The 19,233-nt window shown below is 44.0% G+C and overlaps 1 protein-coding gene across 1 annotated transcript in view; it reads right to left on the reverse strand.

Annotated features, from left to right (window-relative positions):
- Positions 1–1,212: 1,212 nt before the first annotated feature.
- LOC135460131 (serine/threonine-protein kinase PAK 3-like) overlaps positions 1,213–19,233 on the reverse strand; it is a 38,465-nt gene continuing 20,444 nt past the window's right edge. The window contains exons 13-14 of the mRNA XM_064736802.1: positions 1,652–2,278; positions 1,213–1,507 (exon numbers count right to left, since the gene is read on the reverse strand). Of these exons, the coding sequence (XP_064592872.1) occupies positions 1,213–1,507; positions 1,652–2,278 (922 nt within the window). The remainder of the gene's footprint in view (positions 1,508–1,651; positions 2,279–19,233) is intronic.

Consider the following 19,233-nt stretch of genomic DNA (forward strand, 5'->3'; position numbering starts at 1 on the left):
AAGAATTGGTGTGATAAGATAACCCACACAAAGTCACCATCCACTTCTGATGGAAAACCAAGTGCCCTCCCTAGGGGAATTTTCTTTATTTGTGGTGCAGAGCATGGGCAAGCATCCCCTCTCACCTGATCAGAGGCCCATGCACACTCGGCCAACTAAACCTGTTTACCACCAACAGAACCCAAATCACTGATTGGCTAGCAAAAAAATAAAACTAAAGAACTGGCCCACCAAAAGAGAGATTTGAGAGAATTAGACCCAAATTGTGACTCAATGATAATCCACTGGTCCAAGCCCAAAGGAGTTGCAATCACCAGTTTTTTGCCATGGGTGTCTGTGGCCAAAGCACTAGGTGAACTGGCACATCTAGAATGCTGGGTACCTAAACAGGCAAATCTTACCTCAGCTGCACTCTCAGACCTTCTATCAGATGAGATGATAACAAGGCAGGCGACTCTGCAAAACAGGGCTGCTATTGACTTTCTATTCCTTCTCTGCAACCACAGCTGCGAGGAGTTTGAAGGTCTGTGTTGTCTGAATTTAACCACCAAAGCTGAGCATGTGCGAAAAACCATCAATAAGATTCAATTTATGGTTAAAGACATATAAAGGGAAACTTCAGTCTGACCAGGGGACATTTTCTCTGGGTAGGGTTTGTCAGGCTGAGCCAGGTCCATTTTGAGAACTGGACTTTTAGTTCTCTTCATTATTTTGGTAGTTTTTGTTGCCTCCAGTGTAATCTAGCGCATGATAACATGGCTGCTGAACCACATTTTCTTGCCACCTAGCCTGAACAAGCAACTGTCTCTGAGACAACTGCAAAAAGTCAGTGGGCTTCCTCCCTGACAAACCAGCCGTGATTTGGCAACATTTACACACACTCTGAGTTCAATAACCAGGAAGAATTTTCTTCATTTAAGGAGTTTTACTTTCCCCTATCCCTTTTGTTTTTGTTTAAACAAAAAAGGGGGAGATGTTATGTTGTGGGCTTTGTATGCTCAGTTGTAATGGTTTGTTATTTTGGTCTGTTCCAGTTCTCCCCTGCAATAATGGTTCTGCCCCTGTTTCCTCCTCCCTCCTTCCCCCTGTAAATCTCCTTGCCTCCACCCCCTGTACCCTGGAAATGCTTAACCATTTCCTCGATCCCTCCCCAGTGTCCTGTCTATCACTCAGCTGCCAATCCCTTCTCTCTAAAGCCCTCTACCAGGGCCATCAAATGATAGGTTCAGACAGTGCGGTCTCTCCCCTGAAGTAGCTGAGCAGATCCTGAGCACCTCCTGGTCGACCGGAGGCAGCTGCCTCACGTAGAGCTTCTGGAAGTGGCTGCAGGGCCCCCCCCGCCCGAGTGGTAGCAGCCACTCCTCCTGGAGCCTGAGGAAGTCGCAGGGTGAGATCCGGGAGCACCTCCTGCTCAGCGGGCAGTGGCCGCTCCCCGCTGGGCTCCTGGGAGCAGCTCGGCCCCTCCTGCTGGTCCAGCACCAGCCGGTCACTGTGCAGTAGGAGGAAGCTGCAGGGTGGGCACCGGGACGTGAGCCGCAGCCGCTCCCTGGGCAGCAGCTTGAAGCGATTGCACCCTTCCCACCTGTCTGGGATCGGCTGTGCCCTGGGGAGCTGCTGGGAGTCTCAGGGTGGGCACCTATGGCCCTCCCACCCCGCTGCCGGCTGCTGCCGGTTGACTGTGCTCCGGCACTTGATGCACAGCAGGAGGTCAGGGTGGTCATAGCAAAAGCAGGGGTTGCTGTAGTGGAGCCAAGCCCCAGCATCGCCCGGCGCAGCTGAGCCAACCCAGCCCAGCACCTTGTGGAAGCCGTAGCAGTAGAGCTGGAGCATGAAGCTGAAGAACCGTGTGGCCCTGAAGATGTGCAGGACCAGCCCCGCCCCATTGCCACCATCCCTGTGGGTCTTGCCCGGGCTGAGCAACTCTCGCTCAAAGAGGGAGCAGTCGATGAGCAGCCCCGGAGTCCTGATGTCCCAATGCATGGAGCGGACACGGGGTCTGTTCACCAGGCGCCAAAGCTTGGCAGGGAAGGGGCTGGCGCTGAGGCCGGTGAGCAGCGGCAGCTCCCCCGTGTGCCGATTGCCGACTGTGGCCACAACGCCTGCAGCGCAATGGCAGCCGCTGCACCAGCAGCGCGCAGACTGAGGGAGGCGCTGTGCTCCGGCGCGGGCCAGACTTGGCGGGGATGAGTGCAGCAGAGCCGGGGCTGCGGGCACAGCGCGGGCAGAGCGGCTCCCACGGCTGACTGGCCTCTGCAGGGCAGAGAAGGGAGGGCAGGGCCTGGTATGGCAGAGCAGGGCAGTGGAAGCCCTTGGCGAGGGCACTGGGAGCAGTGACAGGCTCTGTCCCCACGCTGCATGCCATGCCTGGGTCACCATCAGTGACTGAGGGCAAGGACATTGCTCTGGCTTGGCTGGGGAAAGGATAAAAAGGGGGGAGGTTAGAAAACATTCATTTGGTCTCTTTTTCAGCAGACTAGCTGTTTTTATCTCACCATGTCAGCCTGTCTTTGGCAGAGTTGGCACATTTCTTGTGATTTGGAATCAGCTACAGCAGCAGAAAGGGGCACCAATTTTGTCAGCATTGATATCAAAGCTAAAGTGCTGCCCCATGGATGGATGTTGCTTTATTCAGGGGGTTTTTGGCCTAGAGTTGTAGCGAACTCACGCTGGTGTCTTCCCAAACAGCGTTGCTGTTTTCTTTCCTCAGGAATCCTCTTCTTTTTCTTCCCTGCATCTGGGTAGAGTTCCCATGCAAATGCCTCCTGCAGCCAACTCTTGTCACTGTAGACTGACAAAGGAGATCCTGCAATGGAGAGAGACTCCCTAGAGCTGCTGTGGGGAGCTGAAGGGGGAAGCTTTGTCCTTTATTCTTGAAGTCTTGTTGGGGAGCTGCTTGTGTTCTGGGGGATGGACACCAATGATGTTTATCCAAGTCTTGCAGGTTCACTGCTGAGCTTCCTGACACACCACAGAGACTTTGGGGTTGTCATATTGACAAACAAATTTCAGTCTGGGCACTTTTTGAAATGCTTCATGTATTCTTTTTATTTTGCTTTTCCACAGAAATATTGTCATCATTCTGTGGAGAATCTTTTCCTAATTTCTGGGGAATTCCTTTTGCTGCTCTCCCAGATCAGGCCAATTCCCAGGGCTCCTTCCCAAAGTGAGGTGTAGCCCATGGCCTCCACTCTCCAGCTGGAACAGAAGGAAGCACAGAGTTTGCTGTTGTGGGAGAGGAGCTTTTCTTTCCTGCCTGCTTTCCCCTTGGGACAGGTTGGTGTGTGCTCATTTGATAAAGGCAGGTTTAAACTCTGAAGCAGTTGTGTTTCAATCTCCTCTGTTCTCCAGCTCTTCTGTGGGTATCGTTGGACAAAACGATCTTGGTGGGAGCTCCCTGTGGGCAGGTTAAGGAAGGAGGCTGATATTTCAGGGTTGTGACTGCTGAAAGCAGCTGGTTTCTAGAGGTGTCCAGAACTGGGAGTGGCTCCTTTTCTCACCTGCCTGCAGAAAAGGAAGTTGCAAAGTGGGAATTTCATTTGTGGAGATGGCTGCCAGGGGTGTTTGCCAAGAGATGGGCTGGGAGAGAGGCAGGTCTCGTGCTAAACTGGCTGTGTGTTTGTTTTGATGTTGGGGAGGGCCAGAGATGCAGACACAGACACCAGCTGAAGGAACAGTGTAATTTACTGTAATGCAAAAATGCAAAAAAGAGTCAGGAAAGGATAAGCTAAGCAATGCACCTCAGAATTACTACAAAAGGTTGCCTCTGGTTATTAAGGAAGATGCATCACCAGGTACCCCAATGCTTTCCCCTTCATCCAGTGCTGCACATCAGCTGGGGGAAGCTGTCCCAGCCCAGCCCTGCAGAGCCACGGCCGGGAACCGGGAAATCCTGCGGTGCCTCCACCTTTGGCGGCCACGAGGCTCCCGAGTGCGCTGTGAGAGTAGCCCGGCTCTGACAGTGCTGGACGAGCAATGTGCCAGAGCTTCTGCTGGGGCACAGCTGGTGTCATTCTCCTCTTGGTTTTCTCCCCGAGCCTGCCCAGGGCTCAAGGAGGAACCAAGGCCAGGTGTGGCCTTGTCCATTTTCCTCATGCAGAAAGGTGAAGACGTGTTTCACCAGTGAATGGATGCAACAATCCTTTTGATAATAACACTTGGTTAAGGAGCAGATACATAGAACATTGGGTTGGGAAGGTCATCTAGAGGGCAGCTTTGGCTCAGGTCCTGTTGTTGAGGCTTCAGTCAGGGTCTGTTGTTCAGGCCTTAGTCCTTCAGTACTTTGTGGTGCAAATCAATGCTGTGCAGAGGTGGAAACAAAGAAGTCTGTCTTTAGCACATTTGAGACAGGGAACAGGATTAGCCCTGCAAGGCCAGGCTAGGGCCAAGAGCAGAAGGCCAGCACCCTGCTTTTGCCCACAGGCAGCCCTGCAGAGCAAGCAGCCACTCCTGCCCAGGGCTGAGGTGCCCAAAGCTGCCTCCCCGCTGTGCAGCTCTGCAGAGCCTGTGGAGCGCAGGGTCCTGGGCAGCGAGGGCAGCCCGGCTGCCTTGGAGCACAAGGAGTGCCCAGATAGAAGCTGCTGCCCTTTGCTTTGCAACTGTTCGTCAGAGTCTTGTCATTAATCCACAGTGTCTGATGAGTTTTCTTTTCCTCTCCCAAATTTAACAGAGATTTTGAGAAAATTGACTGATGTAGCTTCTGCTGCTGGTGGTGGAGCTTTTGTCTGCAGGTGAGGGCAGGTGATTTGAACCAAGGATGGAGTCCATTGTTAACACCCCAGCTGTGCCAAGTCAAGAAAACCTTTCACAATTGTGTTACTGGTGCTGAGCAGTAGGTTTTTTTCCCCTAGTTTTTGGAAAGCTATGACCTTAAAGAAACCCAACAGATTTTCCTCCAGGTGGATACCAGCAGTAGCATGATTCCAATGTGTTCCACCTCTTTTCTATGTCTTTGGTGCTTTTAAGAGTTCCTCAATGCCCAACAGGAACGAAATTACCTGTGATCATGTGATTTGAGAGCTCTGTGTTGTTCATTGCCACATGAGTGTTTATGAAAAGCTGGACACCCAGCTCATGGCTCTGTTGAGTTAAATTAATCCCAATTCTGTGCCAACAGCAGCCCCGAGATGCTGAGAAGAGCAAGCGCAGTGGGTGGGTGTGCATGCACACACTTGGGGCTGACTGCTGTGTGGGCAGAAGGTTTTGCACTGCTGTACATCTTCACTCTCCCAAGCTGGAAGACTGTTTCAAGTATATATCTTAAATAAAAATATATATATTAAAAATTTGTCAAAAAATACATCTGCATTAAATTTCTTGCATACTATATATTATATATTTAGATTAATGTAACGTAATGTAATATAAAATATAATATAAGGAATATATGAGATTATTTTTGAAGCCATTGCTCATGGGGCATATAGATCATCTCCTAGTGTTTGTACATTTTTGCTTTCTGCTACTCCTGATTGAAGCAGAGTGGAAATTTTCCAGAGTAGAAATCCATTTTGATTTAGGTGGAATGTACATCTTTGAGTTAAGTCTGTAGCTTGCTGTTTAGTCTGACTGCCTGTTCTCGCAAATAGGCCTGCTCTTGGAGAGACTGCTTCAGCCAAAGCACAAGAGGTAGGGGGGGAGCAGGGGGGGCAGACAGAGCAGGGCAACCTGCCCCAGGAATTCTTTCTGATAAAGAAGAAGTAGCAGTCAAGTGTCATGCCATTAAATCAGTGGAATGAATATGTATGGACCTATTGTGAAATAGCATGCATATGTGTTTGAGAGGGAAATAAAAGGGGATCTGAAGTTCCCACAGGTACCCATGACATTTTAGGGGAATGATTCCCACATGCATGCAGTGCTGTAATAAGCATACCAGCTTTACAACTTTCACAAAAGTTGTGGAGTTCATTTGCTTCCGCAAATCACCACAGGCAGGGCTTCAAACCCTCACTGCCACATATATGTATGCAGTTCTTTATGTATGTTGTAATATCTGTGTTTAGATTTCCATAACTATACAGTTGTGTAGGTATCTATTTGTATTGATGCAGTTTTCGGTATATGTCTTTTTAAATAGCTTTATTGTTATTTGTATTGGTGTATATGTCTGGTTTTATATTTTTAACTGTATACCAATCTATTTATATAGATGTTATATTTACATATATATCCGGATGTATAGCTGTATATTTTTATCAATGCAGTTGTACAGATGTTTAGATTGGTAGCGCTGTTTTGTCTCTTTATAGACAGGTTTGTTTTATGTATCTGTTTCTGGAATCTAATAGATAACATTTAATCTATATTAACATCTGTATATTGTGGTGGTTATATATATATTCAGTTCTATGTAATTGTGTATGGAGTTGTATAGTGGTGGAATTCTATTTGTTGAATTCTTGGTGTTAGAGAGAGATACTGATATTTTTGTGCTTCTATATGGGCTGTATGCTTGTTGAAATATGCAATAAATTAAGCTGTTAGTTTTCCATTAATCTTTGTGTATAGTGAGTGTTTGTAGAGGTTTGCAATAAATTAATTTTTGTTAACAGAAGTTGCTGTTTGTATGTTTTTGAACAGTGTGTTATAACAATCAAATCACTTTTTTAAAATTTAACAGAGATATCTATAGTTATATGCTGTCAGTGCTGGTGTAGCAATTTATAACAAATGACATTTGTCAAGTGAGATGAATGTGTCGTAATTTGTGCTACCCAAAGCCATGGGCAGATGTAAATGCAGGAGGATTTTGGCCATGGAAATCTCCAGCCATGGCCAGCACATGCCCCACCTGCACTCAGGCTGGGCAAGGGAAGCGCAGATTTGGGCTGGCAGCAGAGCCCCACGTTGGCTCAGAACTCGCTGCAAAGGCCTGCTGGCTGAGAAAAAGAGCAGGGATACATTTTATATATTCTATTTATTACTCTATTATATAGTACTATAGTATTAAATATTTTATTTATTACATATATTAAAATATGTATTTTGTAGTATATTGTGGAAATCCTTAAAATCAGAGGGTTTTCATAAAGGTGCTCCTCAGTTCTCAGTATCTCTGCTGGTCAGAATGACCCTGAGATGCGCTAGAAAGTCTCTTTTCCCACCCAGCAGTTGAAGAAGGAGTCAGGATTTTTTCTGTTCTCATTCTCAAGGTTGTTCATTGTTTCTTGTCTATGAAATTCTTTCTCCAACCCACCGAGGTCTGTCTGGTAGGTTGGGTTGAGGCACACTGCCCGCCTCAGAGGTGGTGTTATCTTTTTATACTAAAAACTACGTGTACATTATTTACCATAACTTCCCAATACCTATCACCTACATTAGACAGTGAGTTTCTACTATAAACCAATCTAAAAGTGCCAGCACCACAGCAGAAGATGGAGGCCAAGAAGAAGAAGGAGAAAGGCTGGACATGCCCAGATTCCTCCATGTTGCCTCCTGAACCCCCATTCTACAAACTCCAAAAAATCTATTTATAACCCTTGATAAATCCACTATCATTCTGCTTAAAATTTGGTGGCTTCTAAATCCTAATATAAGGTTGGTAATTGTTTTTTCCATGGGTCAAGATCAAAGACACAGGGGTCTTGGGCTCTGTGCCAGGTCTCCGAGCCCCCTGACAGGGTTTTGAGTCCTCCAGGGCAGTCAGAGGAATTTCTTGGGTTCCGACACTCAGTGAGAAGGATTTCCAGCCTAGAGGAATATAAAAATAAAAACGAAGACCATGGACAGTGCCATTGCCAGAGCTCCAGGCTGTTAAAAGGAGGAATGGATCGTCCCCTTTGTCGTCTGTAGCCAATACCCTTGTAAGTAATAAGTGGGCTCGTGGGAGATGAGATGGGAAACTGTGGGAAATGGATTTGTAGAGAGTTCTCAGGGCCTGACAGGAGGCCCACACAGTATGCATCTGTATGTAAACTTTGAGACAAGAAATGCTGACTTAGATATGCCATGGAATAGGGCAGATATTGTTGTAAAAGAAATGGAACTAGAAAAAGGTTTCAAAGGATGACCTTGCAAATGAGACTTGATACTTTGGAGAAATAGAACTATGAAAGATGCATTGTAGTGGAACCCACGAGGGGTAGTGTTTTGCAGAGAAAAGAAGAAAGCTCACAACTTTGTAAAAGTTGTAAAGCTTGGTATGTTTATTACAGCGCAGGACATATGTGGAGAATGCTCTCCTCAAAAGGCATGCGTACCTCTCAGGATTTCACGTCTCCTTTTATCTCCCCTTCCAAATACATATGCATACAGTTTCACAATAGGTTCACACATATTCATTCCACGTGACATTTATCGCCAGTTCCTCTTTATCAAAAGAATTCGTAGGTCAGAGCAGATTGACCTTGTGGTCTTTTCTATTTTTTTTTTTCTGTCCCCTCACTATCTCTGTCCTGCAGTATTTCCCTTCAGCTTTGGCCTTACAGACTTTTCACCTCTCCTAGACATTTTACCTAATTCAAAATGGATTTTTACTCTGTCTCAGTAGTTTTAGGTGATTGGCTTTAAGGCATCTACAGCATGGTGTGGCAAAAAGCTGATAGCCCAAGAAATATTTCTAGTGTATTGGAATTAGGAAATGGTTGGCTTCTGATTGTGATGGCGTGAATTTTAACATCTGTATTGTCTCACCCTTCTCATGAGACTGGAAATGGAATAAAAGTTTTTAAAACGCCTCTCAGTTGCCCCATCTCTGGGCCAGGAATAGGGTGTTGTCCCACAGCGCTGGAGATAAATCTCTTGCCACAAATTATTGACAAATAGTAGGTGAAGTTTTCATACCTTGTGGCAAAAAGACCCAGTGATACCTGTGCAGTGGTTCTACTCTATTGATGGCTGGAACCAAAAAGGCAAATGGAGGAACATCCTCTGGATGAAGTGGAATGTTGAAAAATCAGTCTTTTAAGTCAATGACAAGGAGAGGCCGGTCTCTTGAAATCACTGAAAGAGAGGGAAGTCCAGGTTGCAGAGGCCCCATGTCCTCTATGATATCGTTGAACTTCCTCAGCTCGTGAAGCAATCTCCAAGAATCAGAAATCTTCTTATGAATGACAAAAACTGGGGAATTCCAGGGACTGTTTGTAGGTTTGATGTGGCCTTTTTGTAGTTATTCATTTACTGATTTTTTGAGAATATTCAATTTTTTCTGTTCAAGAGGCCATTGATCAATCCAAATTGGCTGACTGGTTTTCCATGATAATTTCAGAGTGGCAGGCGTTGCTGTGGTTTTTGTCAAACACCCACTTCTATCTTTGCTCCCCACTGGGACACACGTCTCTCCCCGATACTGTGATGGACTTCTGCACCATGAAGGGACTGATGGTTGCTGTCCTTCCCTGAGGACTTGTAACAGTAACCATGAATTCACTTTGCAGACACAAGATAGCTCCTCCAATTCCTGTGAGAGCACCCATGGGTGTCACCAAATTCCAATTGCACAGCCAGGATGCACGAGAAATCACAGTGATGTCCGTCCCTGTGTCCAGCATACCTGCAATATGAACAGTTTGACCAAGGTGTGTTAGACTGCATGTCAGCTCTGGCTGTTCATTGCTGACATGTTTTATCCAAAGGACTTTAGACATCAGGCCAGAACTCTCAAAAGGCATTTCTCAGCATACAACTTGCTTATTTCCATTCATTGGTAATGCAATAGCAATAACTATTGTAATTTTTTCGTTCAATTACCTTTGGAGCATTGTAAGCAAGAGCTGAAATCATCAGCTCTTCATTACAATTTGCTGAGATGACAACTGGAAAAACTGAAAGTCTAAGAATTTTATTGCTGTCCTATCCTATAATGAAAAAGTCTTGTCTTTGTTGTCAAGTACCAATACCTCCTGTGAGAATGTATTAATGGCAAAAGTTTTTTTAAAAAAAAGTTTTTTAAAAATATATTATTTTGGATTTTGCTAGGTCACATTGTGCCCCTGGAGGTAATAAGTTTGGATCAATTGGGAGATTGCTGGTGATTGAAAAGATTGCATCTGGACCAGGTTTTCCCAAGTATCCTTCAAGTTGTTTGAATGTACTTGTGATTGAGCTGCCATCATTTTTTTCTCCACACGACAGTGCTGCACACTCCTTTTTGGGTTTCCCATCAGAGGTTTTCCGTCTCTCTCAAATCAGGAGTGGCAAACATTGGCAAAATGCCTTCCTTTCCTGCACCGAGGGCAAACATTAGATGTTTTTGTATTTTTTGCAGCCTCAGGACAGTCCTTTTTTAAATGTCCAAGCTTATGAGAGTGAAACATGGGCCTTTAACTGAATCAATTTGCAAGGCAGTGAGGGTTTTCTCAATAGCTTTTGTTAGCCTTTCAAGGGCTTTTGCAAGCTGTTCCCCCAGCATATTATCTTGCATCCTAGCTACATGTAAAGACCTACCCAGCTTACTACAAGCAGACAGCATTTGGGGAACTGTGGGGAGTTGTTCTGGCAGAGCTAAAATTGTTAGTGTTCAGGAACACATAATCACGGAGTGATCATAGGCAGCTGCTTTTATTGAAGAGCTCTAAGTGTCAGGGGTACAGACCCAAATGTGACTCTGACATGGGTTCAGGATAAATTTGTTTTTATATCCTTATTGTTATATAAGTACCTATTATTATTAAACTTACATTGTTCAATTGTATACATTGATTTCATCCAAGCATGGATTTTGTAATTTCTCTCAAACCCCCAAACCTCGTTTCTCATGATTCTTGTTACAATTAAACAATAATTATATCCAATTACCAGACAATCATATAATTTATCATAGTCATTAAATGATTATACAGTTGCCGTTTTGCATGATCCAGTAAAGCTTAACATTTTCCCTATCATAACATTCTTCAGGGCCTACTGGGCCCAACATTTCTTTCCAATCCCCCCCCCAAACATCCCATGCTTTTAGAAACATTTTATCCCCATAATATCAAAGTGACTTTTTTTTACAATCATCGTTTACGTTTGCAAAAGCAAAGCTTTTAATTAAAAGTGGATGGGCTGCCTCATCCAGACATTGCCTCTGAGCAGCCTGGGTTAAACAATCCAGAAAAGAGCCATAGGATTCAGTTTCTCCTTGCCCAATCAGAGAATAGGCATTCTCATGAGTTCCCACAGGTTGTACAGTTAAAAGGGCCCTCCAGGCTGCTTTCTTAATATCTCCAAGCACAGCCCAAGACAAAGCCACGGCCTGGTCTTTGGCTCTTTCATTTGGAGCATCCCCAGCTGAAACACCGTGAGCTGAGCATTAGGACCACCAGCGTAACTCTCCACCAACTTGTTAAGATGCTTTCACCATTCTAAATCCCATAAAATATACTATGAGTTTGTAAAAATCATCAGAGAAAATATCATTACAATCTGACGGTGTTAGTTCATAAGAGTCAAATCTACTTTTCACCACATTGCTAAAATACGGGGAACTCAGGCCACCATCTTTGATTTCTTTCCTTAAATCTTTGATTTCATAATGTGAGATGGGCTTCCATCTGGAGTTAGCATTATTCCTTCCATACCTCACGGCATTACAAGCAAGTCTCCATTAGGTGAAGCAAACTCTTTATCTTGCCTGACTTTATATCTTATCTCAGCCCAATCAGCCAGTCTCTCTTTGAATTATTTCCCAAATCAAAATCAGGTATACCAAGCTCCTTTCTGGTTTTGTAGGTCTATCATGTAAAAGGTTAACTTCTTCTGAAGACTCACTGGAATCACTAGAGTTACTGTTCTCCTTCTCTGCCATGGCCTCGTAAATCACAGACTATCTGAATTTCAAGGCGACCAGAGCCTGTTTGCTTTGTAATGTTACCAGAGAAATCATCCTCCCTTTTGCTAGTAGAGACACCGGTACTGAGAAATTTTCCCCTCTTTCTCTCCCCCTCCTTTTTCTCATAAGCAGCAAAGAGTTCGGGTCCTGGGGGGGCAGAGGGGGGACCCGGACATGGCTTGGAAAATGGTGAAAGTTGGGGGGCACACCGCCATGGTAGGGGTGGAGGTGTCACAGCCCCAGTCTGAATGTCAGGGTCTTGAGTTACAGCTGAAGCAGAAGTGGGAGGTCTGGGGACTCAGACTCAGCGTTGGGGGTAGGTGCAGATGCAGCTGAGGAAGTGGAGGGTTTAGTAGAATGTTTAAACATATCAAATAGAAGAATGTTTAAACATATCAATCATGGTAGGACACACCAGAAGCAACTTAGCAGCTGTTTGATCTCTGTTTGTGGTAAAAGCATTGTATAGTTTCAGTGCTAATAGTTCCCAAAGAGGGAGTGATAACACAGAAGCTTCATCCACAGCTGGAAACTGCTTCTGAATGCATAATTGCAAGTCATTTAACTCAGTTTTTGAAATGTTACAAGAATTAGATTTGACCAGTTCTTTAAGGTTTTTATAAACATCTCTAGGCAAACTGGACATCTTGCATCCTATCATGTTCCCTGAGGCTTACCTGATCTTGAACAACAGGCAAGTATTGTCAGATCTCAGTTCTGATCGAGCCAGTGACAAGGGTAGAAATCCAACTTCTCTCTTCTTGCAGGAATTATAATCTCAGGATTCGCTCTTCTTTCAGCAGCACTTTACAAAAATTACCTTGGGCCTTTCCTACAAGTCAGACACATTTGCCAATTTATCTGCCTCAGTCAGGGGCACCAATTTGTTGGACAATACCGTTTTCTGACCCAGAGATGGGGCAACTGAGAGGCATTTTAAAAACTTTTATTCCTTTTTCAGTCTCATGAGAAGGGTGAGACAATACAGATGTTAACATTCATGCCATCACAATCAGAAGCCAACCATTTCCTAATTCCAATACACTAGCAGCGTTTCTTGGCCTATCAGCTTTTTGCCACACCATGCTGCAGATGCCTTAAAGCCAATCACTGAAAACTACCCCTCGTACATCCCACTACAATGCATCTTTCATATTTCTATTTCTCCAGAGTATCAAGTCTCATTTGCAAGGCCATCCTTTGAAACCTTTTTCTAGCTCCATTTTTTTTACAACAATATCTGTCCTATTCCATGGCTAAGTCAGCATTTCTTGTCTCAAAGTTTGCATACAGATGCATACTGTGTGGGCCTCCTGTCAGGCCCTGAGAACTCTCTACAAATCCATCTCCAACACATGGTTATGACCAAGGTTATGACCCCATAAGTAATGATTATGACCATAGTTATGACCCCATTACAAACGCCACTACTGCCTTTGCACTTACCATACATAGAGCCACAATTGATGTTATCCACCCTATCATTGCATCAGGATTAAATCGTGAGAAGGCAGTACTTTACCTCTCTGAACATCGGGTATGAGCCAGAATGGTAGAAAAGAAATGGCAAACTGCAAACATAGAATCCTTTGTTACTCAACAACAGTGGGGATTCATCTGTGAAAGCAATACCATTGATGCCCAAGACATATGCTTAGATACTGAACGGAGTGTGTGCCACTTTGAGATCCACCCAGACACCATTCAGAAAACAGCGCTTATACACACTGGTCAAGGCTCTGTATGCTTAAAAACTGCCTGTGCCTCATTAAAAATAGACAATGAAAATAGATACTTACTTATTAAAAATCACTCCAACTTTCGCATTTGTAATTTTGTTAATGTTATAGACTGTGATTTTACATATTCAGTATCAGTTGTCTCTCACCAACTGATAAAGGCCAACTACAAAATATATCACCCTTAATCACCTGCACCCATTGGCATAAACCTTACTTTGGTAAAAGAGTTGATTAAAGATCAAGATTCTGATCAAGATCTTGAGAAAAATGAAAGAGAATGGAGAGAAAATTTTTATAACTGTTCATCATGATGCAAAAGAAATTAGCAGGGTTCTGCAAAACATAAAGCAAGAAGCAAGTCATCATTGGTGGGATGTACTTTTTGGATGGTCACCAAAAGCAACTGGTATACTTAATGCCCAAATCCCTCCAATTATTGTTTTGCTCATTTTAGCTGCCAGAAGCCTAATTTTGTCCATTGTAACACTTATTTGGAATTGGAGGATGCGACAACTAATGGCAGTCTTGAATTCATTGCCAAGAGCATATGGAATAGCCTTCAAAGATACTTACTTGTCGCAGTCGAGGCAGTCACGACATAAAGCAGAGACCACAAACAGTCTCAGTTGGTAACACTTGGCAACAGTTTATTAATGAAAATGGCTGATCTTTTATACACTTTCCAGTTGTTTACCCTTCTTCTACCTTAGGTATTGGCCACAATAATTTAATACCATGCCATTGGTGAAAAGTTACTCTGACTCCATTTAACTTTCTAAAAATGCTTCATCTAGCTGCAGAATGTTCTTATCTTCCTTCTCTCAATCTCCTTGGTTACAGCCTTGGAGAAAGCTCCTTATCAGCTTCTTCTTCTTCTTACTTCTTGCTCCTTTAGCTAACAGGCCCGCTGCTAGCCCCTTCCACAATTCCCCCTTTTTTGTTTTTGAACTGTAAATACAGCTGCTATGGATTTTTGCAGGGACCTTTGCAAAATCCCAAGCAGAGAGGGGACACACAAAATCACAATCACAACCATCAACAAAATTCCCACTCTTAATACAATCGTTCCTGTCCTTCATCCATCTTCAAGTACTGATATATGGTCTTAGCCAGTGTCATCCGCACATTCTGCTTCAGCTGTGGAGCCATTGATCCTGTCCTTTCCCGCACGCTCTAGGTAAGGTTTGACACAGCGAGCAGGAACCCATCGAGGACCATTATCTGTTAAAACACAAGTATAACCCCTTCCCCAGGTTATCAGTTCCACTGGACCAGACCACATACCAGTAATCAAATCCTTGACCCATACCTTGACATTTCTATGGAAATTTGGTTGCTTAGAATTCAAAGAAGAAAAATGGCAAAAGATTGGAGATAACTGTGAGTCAGGTAGGGGACACAAGAAGTTTAACACATAAAAAGCTTTATCTAATCTCACTTGAGGTGACTCCTGTTGCATTCCCCCTTTTTGTTTTTGAACCTGACGTTTAAGAAGTCCGTGAGCTCTTTCAATAATTGCTTGGCCCATGGGGACATGTGGAATACCTGCTGAATGCTCAATGTCCCAAGCACGAAAGAATGCTTGCATTTTCTGTGAAGCATTTGCTGGGCCGTTATCTGTTTTTACATGACACGGAACACCTAGAATAGAAAAGGCATGATAAAAATGACGAATAGCGTCTTGAGTTTTTTCTCCTGTGAATGCTGAAGCAACCATTGCATGAGAAAAAGTATCAACTGTAACATGAACATACTTAAAGCGACCAAATTCTGGCATTTTTGTAACATCAGTTTGCCATTCTTCTAACCCAGAAAGACCTCTAGGGTTAGTACCATAATACTGAGTGACATGAGTCATATGACAGTCGGGACAAGAGGAAAGAATAGATTTTGCTTTGGCAGCAGACAATTTGAATTGCTGCTGTAAAGCTTAAGCACTCTGATGAAAAAATTGATGGGATAAAATTGCCTGCTGCAACACATTGGGTACAGTTTTGATTGCAGCAGCAGCTACTAAAGAGTCTACATAGGCATTGCCTTCAGCAAAAAATCCTGGTAATGATGTATGGCTGCGAATGTGCATGATAAAGTAAAAATGTTTTCGAGCACCAATAACTGTCCACAACTTCACTAATATGGTAAACAATGGTTTCTCTTGAATATTATACAACACTGCTTGATCTAAATGCTTAACCAAATTGGCAACATAAACTGAATCAGTAACTATGTTTACAGAACCAGGAAACAAAGTAAAAGCCAAAAGAACTGCAGAAAGTTCAACCAGTTGAGGAGATCCCTGCTGAATCACTGTCTGATATTCCCAGTGATCATCCCTTCTCCAAGCCACAGCTGCTTTTCCGGTTTTCCCGGACCCATCTGTAAAAACTGTTATACCTTCCACTGGAACAGGAGAACAAATTTGCTTGCCTTCAAAAGGGATCTCTTTAGTCAGTGTTAGAACAGGATGAGAAGGCAAATGATATGAGATTTGGCCTGTAAAACAAGATAAGGCAGATTGCAATTCATGATTATTTTGAAAGCACCATTCAAAATACCACTGCTGTACAGGTATCACAATGGTCACAGGGTCCTGTCCCAAAATCTCATGACAACGCCTGCGACCCTTGAGGATAATATCTGCAAAAAGCTCATAAAGGCCTGCAGCTGTTTTCCGAGATCTGAAAGATAAAAATACCCATTCCAGAATATGCAATTGATCTTCCCAATTATCATTCCATTGACACAGTATTCCACATGGTATTTCATGGTCTTTCAAAATAAACAATTGAACACCAACAGAGGGATCTATCCTGTTAACAAATTTGTGTGCTAGGGTTAATTCAACTTCTTCTTGGGTCTTTTTCACCGCTGAGGTCAATTGCCTCTCATCAGTGGAGGAAGTGATGCCTGAAAGCAAATCAAACAATGGCTGCATCTGATGATTAGTTATGCCTCAATATGATCGAATCCAACCTATTAAACCAACCAATTTCTGTACATCAGTAGCAGTTTTAACATCAATGTCTAACGTTACAGGTTGAGGCATAACTTGAGTGTTGGTCACCAACATACCTAGATATTTCCAAGGCATGTGTTCCTGCACTTTCTCTGGGGCAATGATCAGACCAAAAGTTTTCAAATTTGTCACAGCACATTGTTTAAGAACTGAAAACTGTTGTTTGTAATCAGATGCCAACAAGATATCATCCATGTAGTGATAACAGTAGCAGTTTTTAAATTGCTCCTGCACTTTTGACAAGGCCTGTGCCACAAACCATTGACAAATAATTGGCAGATTTTCATGTCTTGGGGGAGTACCTTCCATTGATATCTTTTATCAGGTTCAGCATGATTTATAGAAGGCACTGTAAAAGCAAATTTTTCTTTGTCCTGCTCAGCCAATGGAATAGTGAAGACACAATCTTTTAGATCAATGACAGCTATTTGCCATTCCTGTGGAATCATCGGGGGTGTAGGAAGGCCTGGTTGCAAAGCTCCCATTGTTGCCATTACAGCATTTATCTGCCGTAAATCATGTAAAAGTCTCCATTTTCCCGATTTCTTTTTTATTACAAAAACGGGGGTGTTCCAGGGACTGTATGATTCCTCAATGTGTCCTGCTTGCAATTGTTCTGTAACTAATTCTTGCAGGGCAGTAAGCTTTTCAGTAGTCAGGGGCCACTGGTGAACCCGGACAGGCTTATCTGTCAACCATGTCAGGGGTACAACTGGACGTTCATTGCCCTGCAACACAGTGGCCCCATTAAAAATCCATAGTAATTTTGACACCCCATTGAGATAAACAATCTCGTCCCCACAAACTCTGAGGAGCATCGGCAACATAGGGTCTGATGTTAGCTTGTTGGCCATCAGGATGTTTCACATTAATTACAATGGCTGACAGGCCACCTGTTGTAGCACCACCCACCCCAGGAGTCCAAAACTTGCACGAGTGAGAGGCCACGACTGAGGCCAGCAAAGTCGCGAGAGTACTGTGACATCTGCTCCAGTGTCAATCAAACCTGTTACTGATATAGTTCCTGGATGACATCCACTGGCGGTGAGAGTGCATGTCTTTTCTGGATGGCTCTCTGTTACTTTCTCAGTCCAAAACACTTGAGGTACTCCTGTCAATCCAATGCTTCCTGTGCCGCGACTTTGGTCCACTGTATTTGGAACAGAACTCACGAAAGGTACAAGTTGAGCAATGCAAGTTCCTTTCTGAATAGTGACAGGAGGGTCATCAATGGATACCATAGCATAAATCTGCCCTAAATAGTCAGCATCAAAAAGCCCTAGATGCACATGAATACCTCTAAGTGTAGTACTTGATCTCCCTATCAAAAACGCACTCAATCCCCGTCCTATTGGACCATAGGCATCAAGAGGCGCTTTACATATTTCTTTTGTTAAAATGGTTACTGTGTCAGTGGTGGGTATATCAATCCCTGCGGACCCGCTTGTTGCCCTGAGAATTGTTCGCAAATGGGTAGCTTTGCAGGGCTGGGAAGGCCCGCATTTGCTGTTGTGGTTGTTGGGGTATTTGTTTCCCCGCACGCCCCTTCGCGCTCCTCTTTGGGTTTCCCGGGAATAGCTGACCATTTGGATGATATTTACTCCTGCATTGCTTAGCATAGTGCCCAGATTTAGCACAACGGTTGCATACAACATCGCTGCTTGCACTTGGCCTAAATGTTGTTTTCCGGACAGTACACTGTGACTTTACGTGCCCCTGTTGTCCACAATTATAACACTTCGCTGAAGGTCTTAACACTGCAGCAAGAGCTGCCATTTTATGTTCAACTGAACCAACTTTCTAGCAAGCAGTAACCGTTTCAGACAAGGTGGGTTCCCCAGGCAAAGTGTCAATAATCTTTCTGCAGTCTGGGTTTGCATTTTCTTTAGCCAATTGTACACACAATTTCTCTCGCAAAGTTTCATCATCTACCTGTTTCTCAATAGCGGCAGCAAGTTTTTCTGCAAACTGCAAAAATGGTCCTCTCATCCCTTGTTGTATAGTAACATATTTCTGCTTTGGAGCTGCCATTTCCATTGTTTTGGTTAAGGCATTCATGCCAATTTGCTGAGCTTGTGCCAAAATCGAAGGATCCCACCTTGCCTGTAAATCTGGATTAGCAAAAGGCCCAGAGCCCAGTAGGGCACCAACACCCACAGCATGACGAGGGTCATGTTGAGGCAACTGCATATTTGTTAAAGCCGTGTGCTCAGCCACTCACCTCCAAGTTTCTTGAAATACACCATATTGTACTGGCTGGAATAGAATTGTAGCAAGATGAATAATATCATAGGGTGCAAGCAAATCTGCATTAATCACACGTATTAACGGCATTACCTCTGAGGAATTAATACCATATTGAGCTACTTTCGATTGGAGGTCTTGCACAACCCTCCAGGTGAAGACATGATGACTGTCGTCCTGTCCTGTTCCAGGAGCTGCTTTGAAAACTGGAAAAGCCATAGGGTTACCACAAGCAACATTTGCAATGGCACTGTTCTCCTGAGGTACTCCTGAGGCACCTACCCTTTCCATGATGTCCCAATTCTTTTCTTCAACTGCTTTCCTCCTAACAAATTCCCAAAACTCCTGAGGGTGTAGAGGAAGCACAGTGACTTGGCATGGAGGCAAAGTCCATGGGGCAGTAAGGCTAGACTTCTTAGGAGATGAAGGCAACAGAGCTCCTTGCCCCAACACAGGTGTTACTGTGGGCGACTCATCAC

This window comes from Zonotrichia leucophrys, chromosome Z, assembly GCF_028769735.1.
Source record: "Zonotrichia leucophrys gambelii isolate GWCS_2022_RI chromosome Z, RI_Zleu_2.0, whole genome shotgun sequence".
NCBI classification, from domain to species: Eukaryota; Metazoa; Chordata; class Aves; order Passeriformes; family Passerellidae; genus Zonotrichia; species Zonotrichia leucophrys.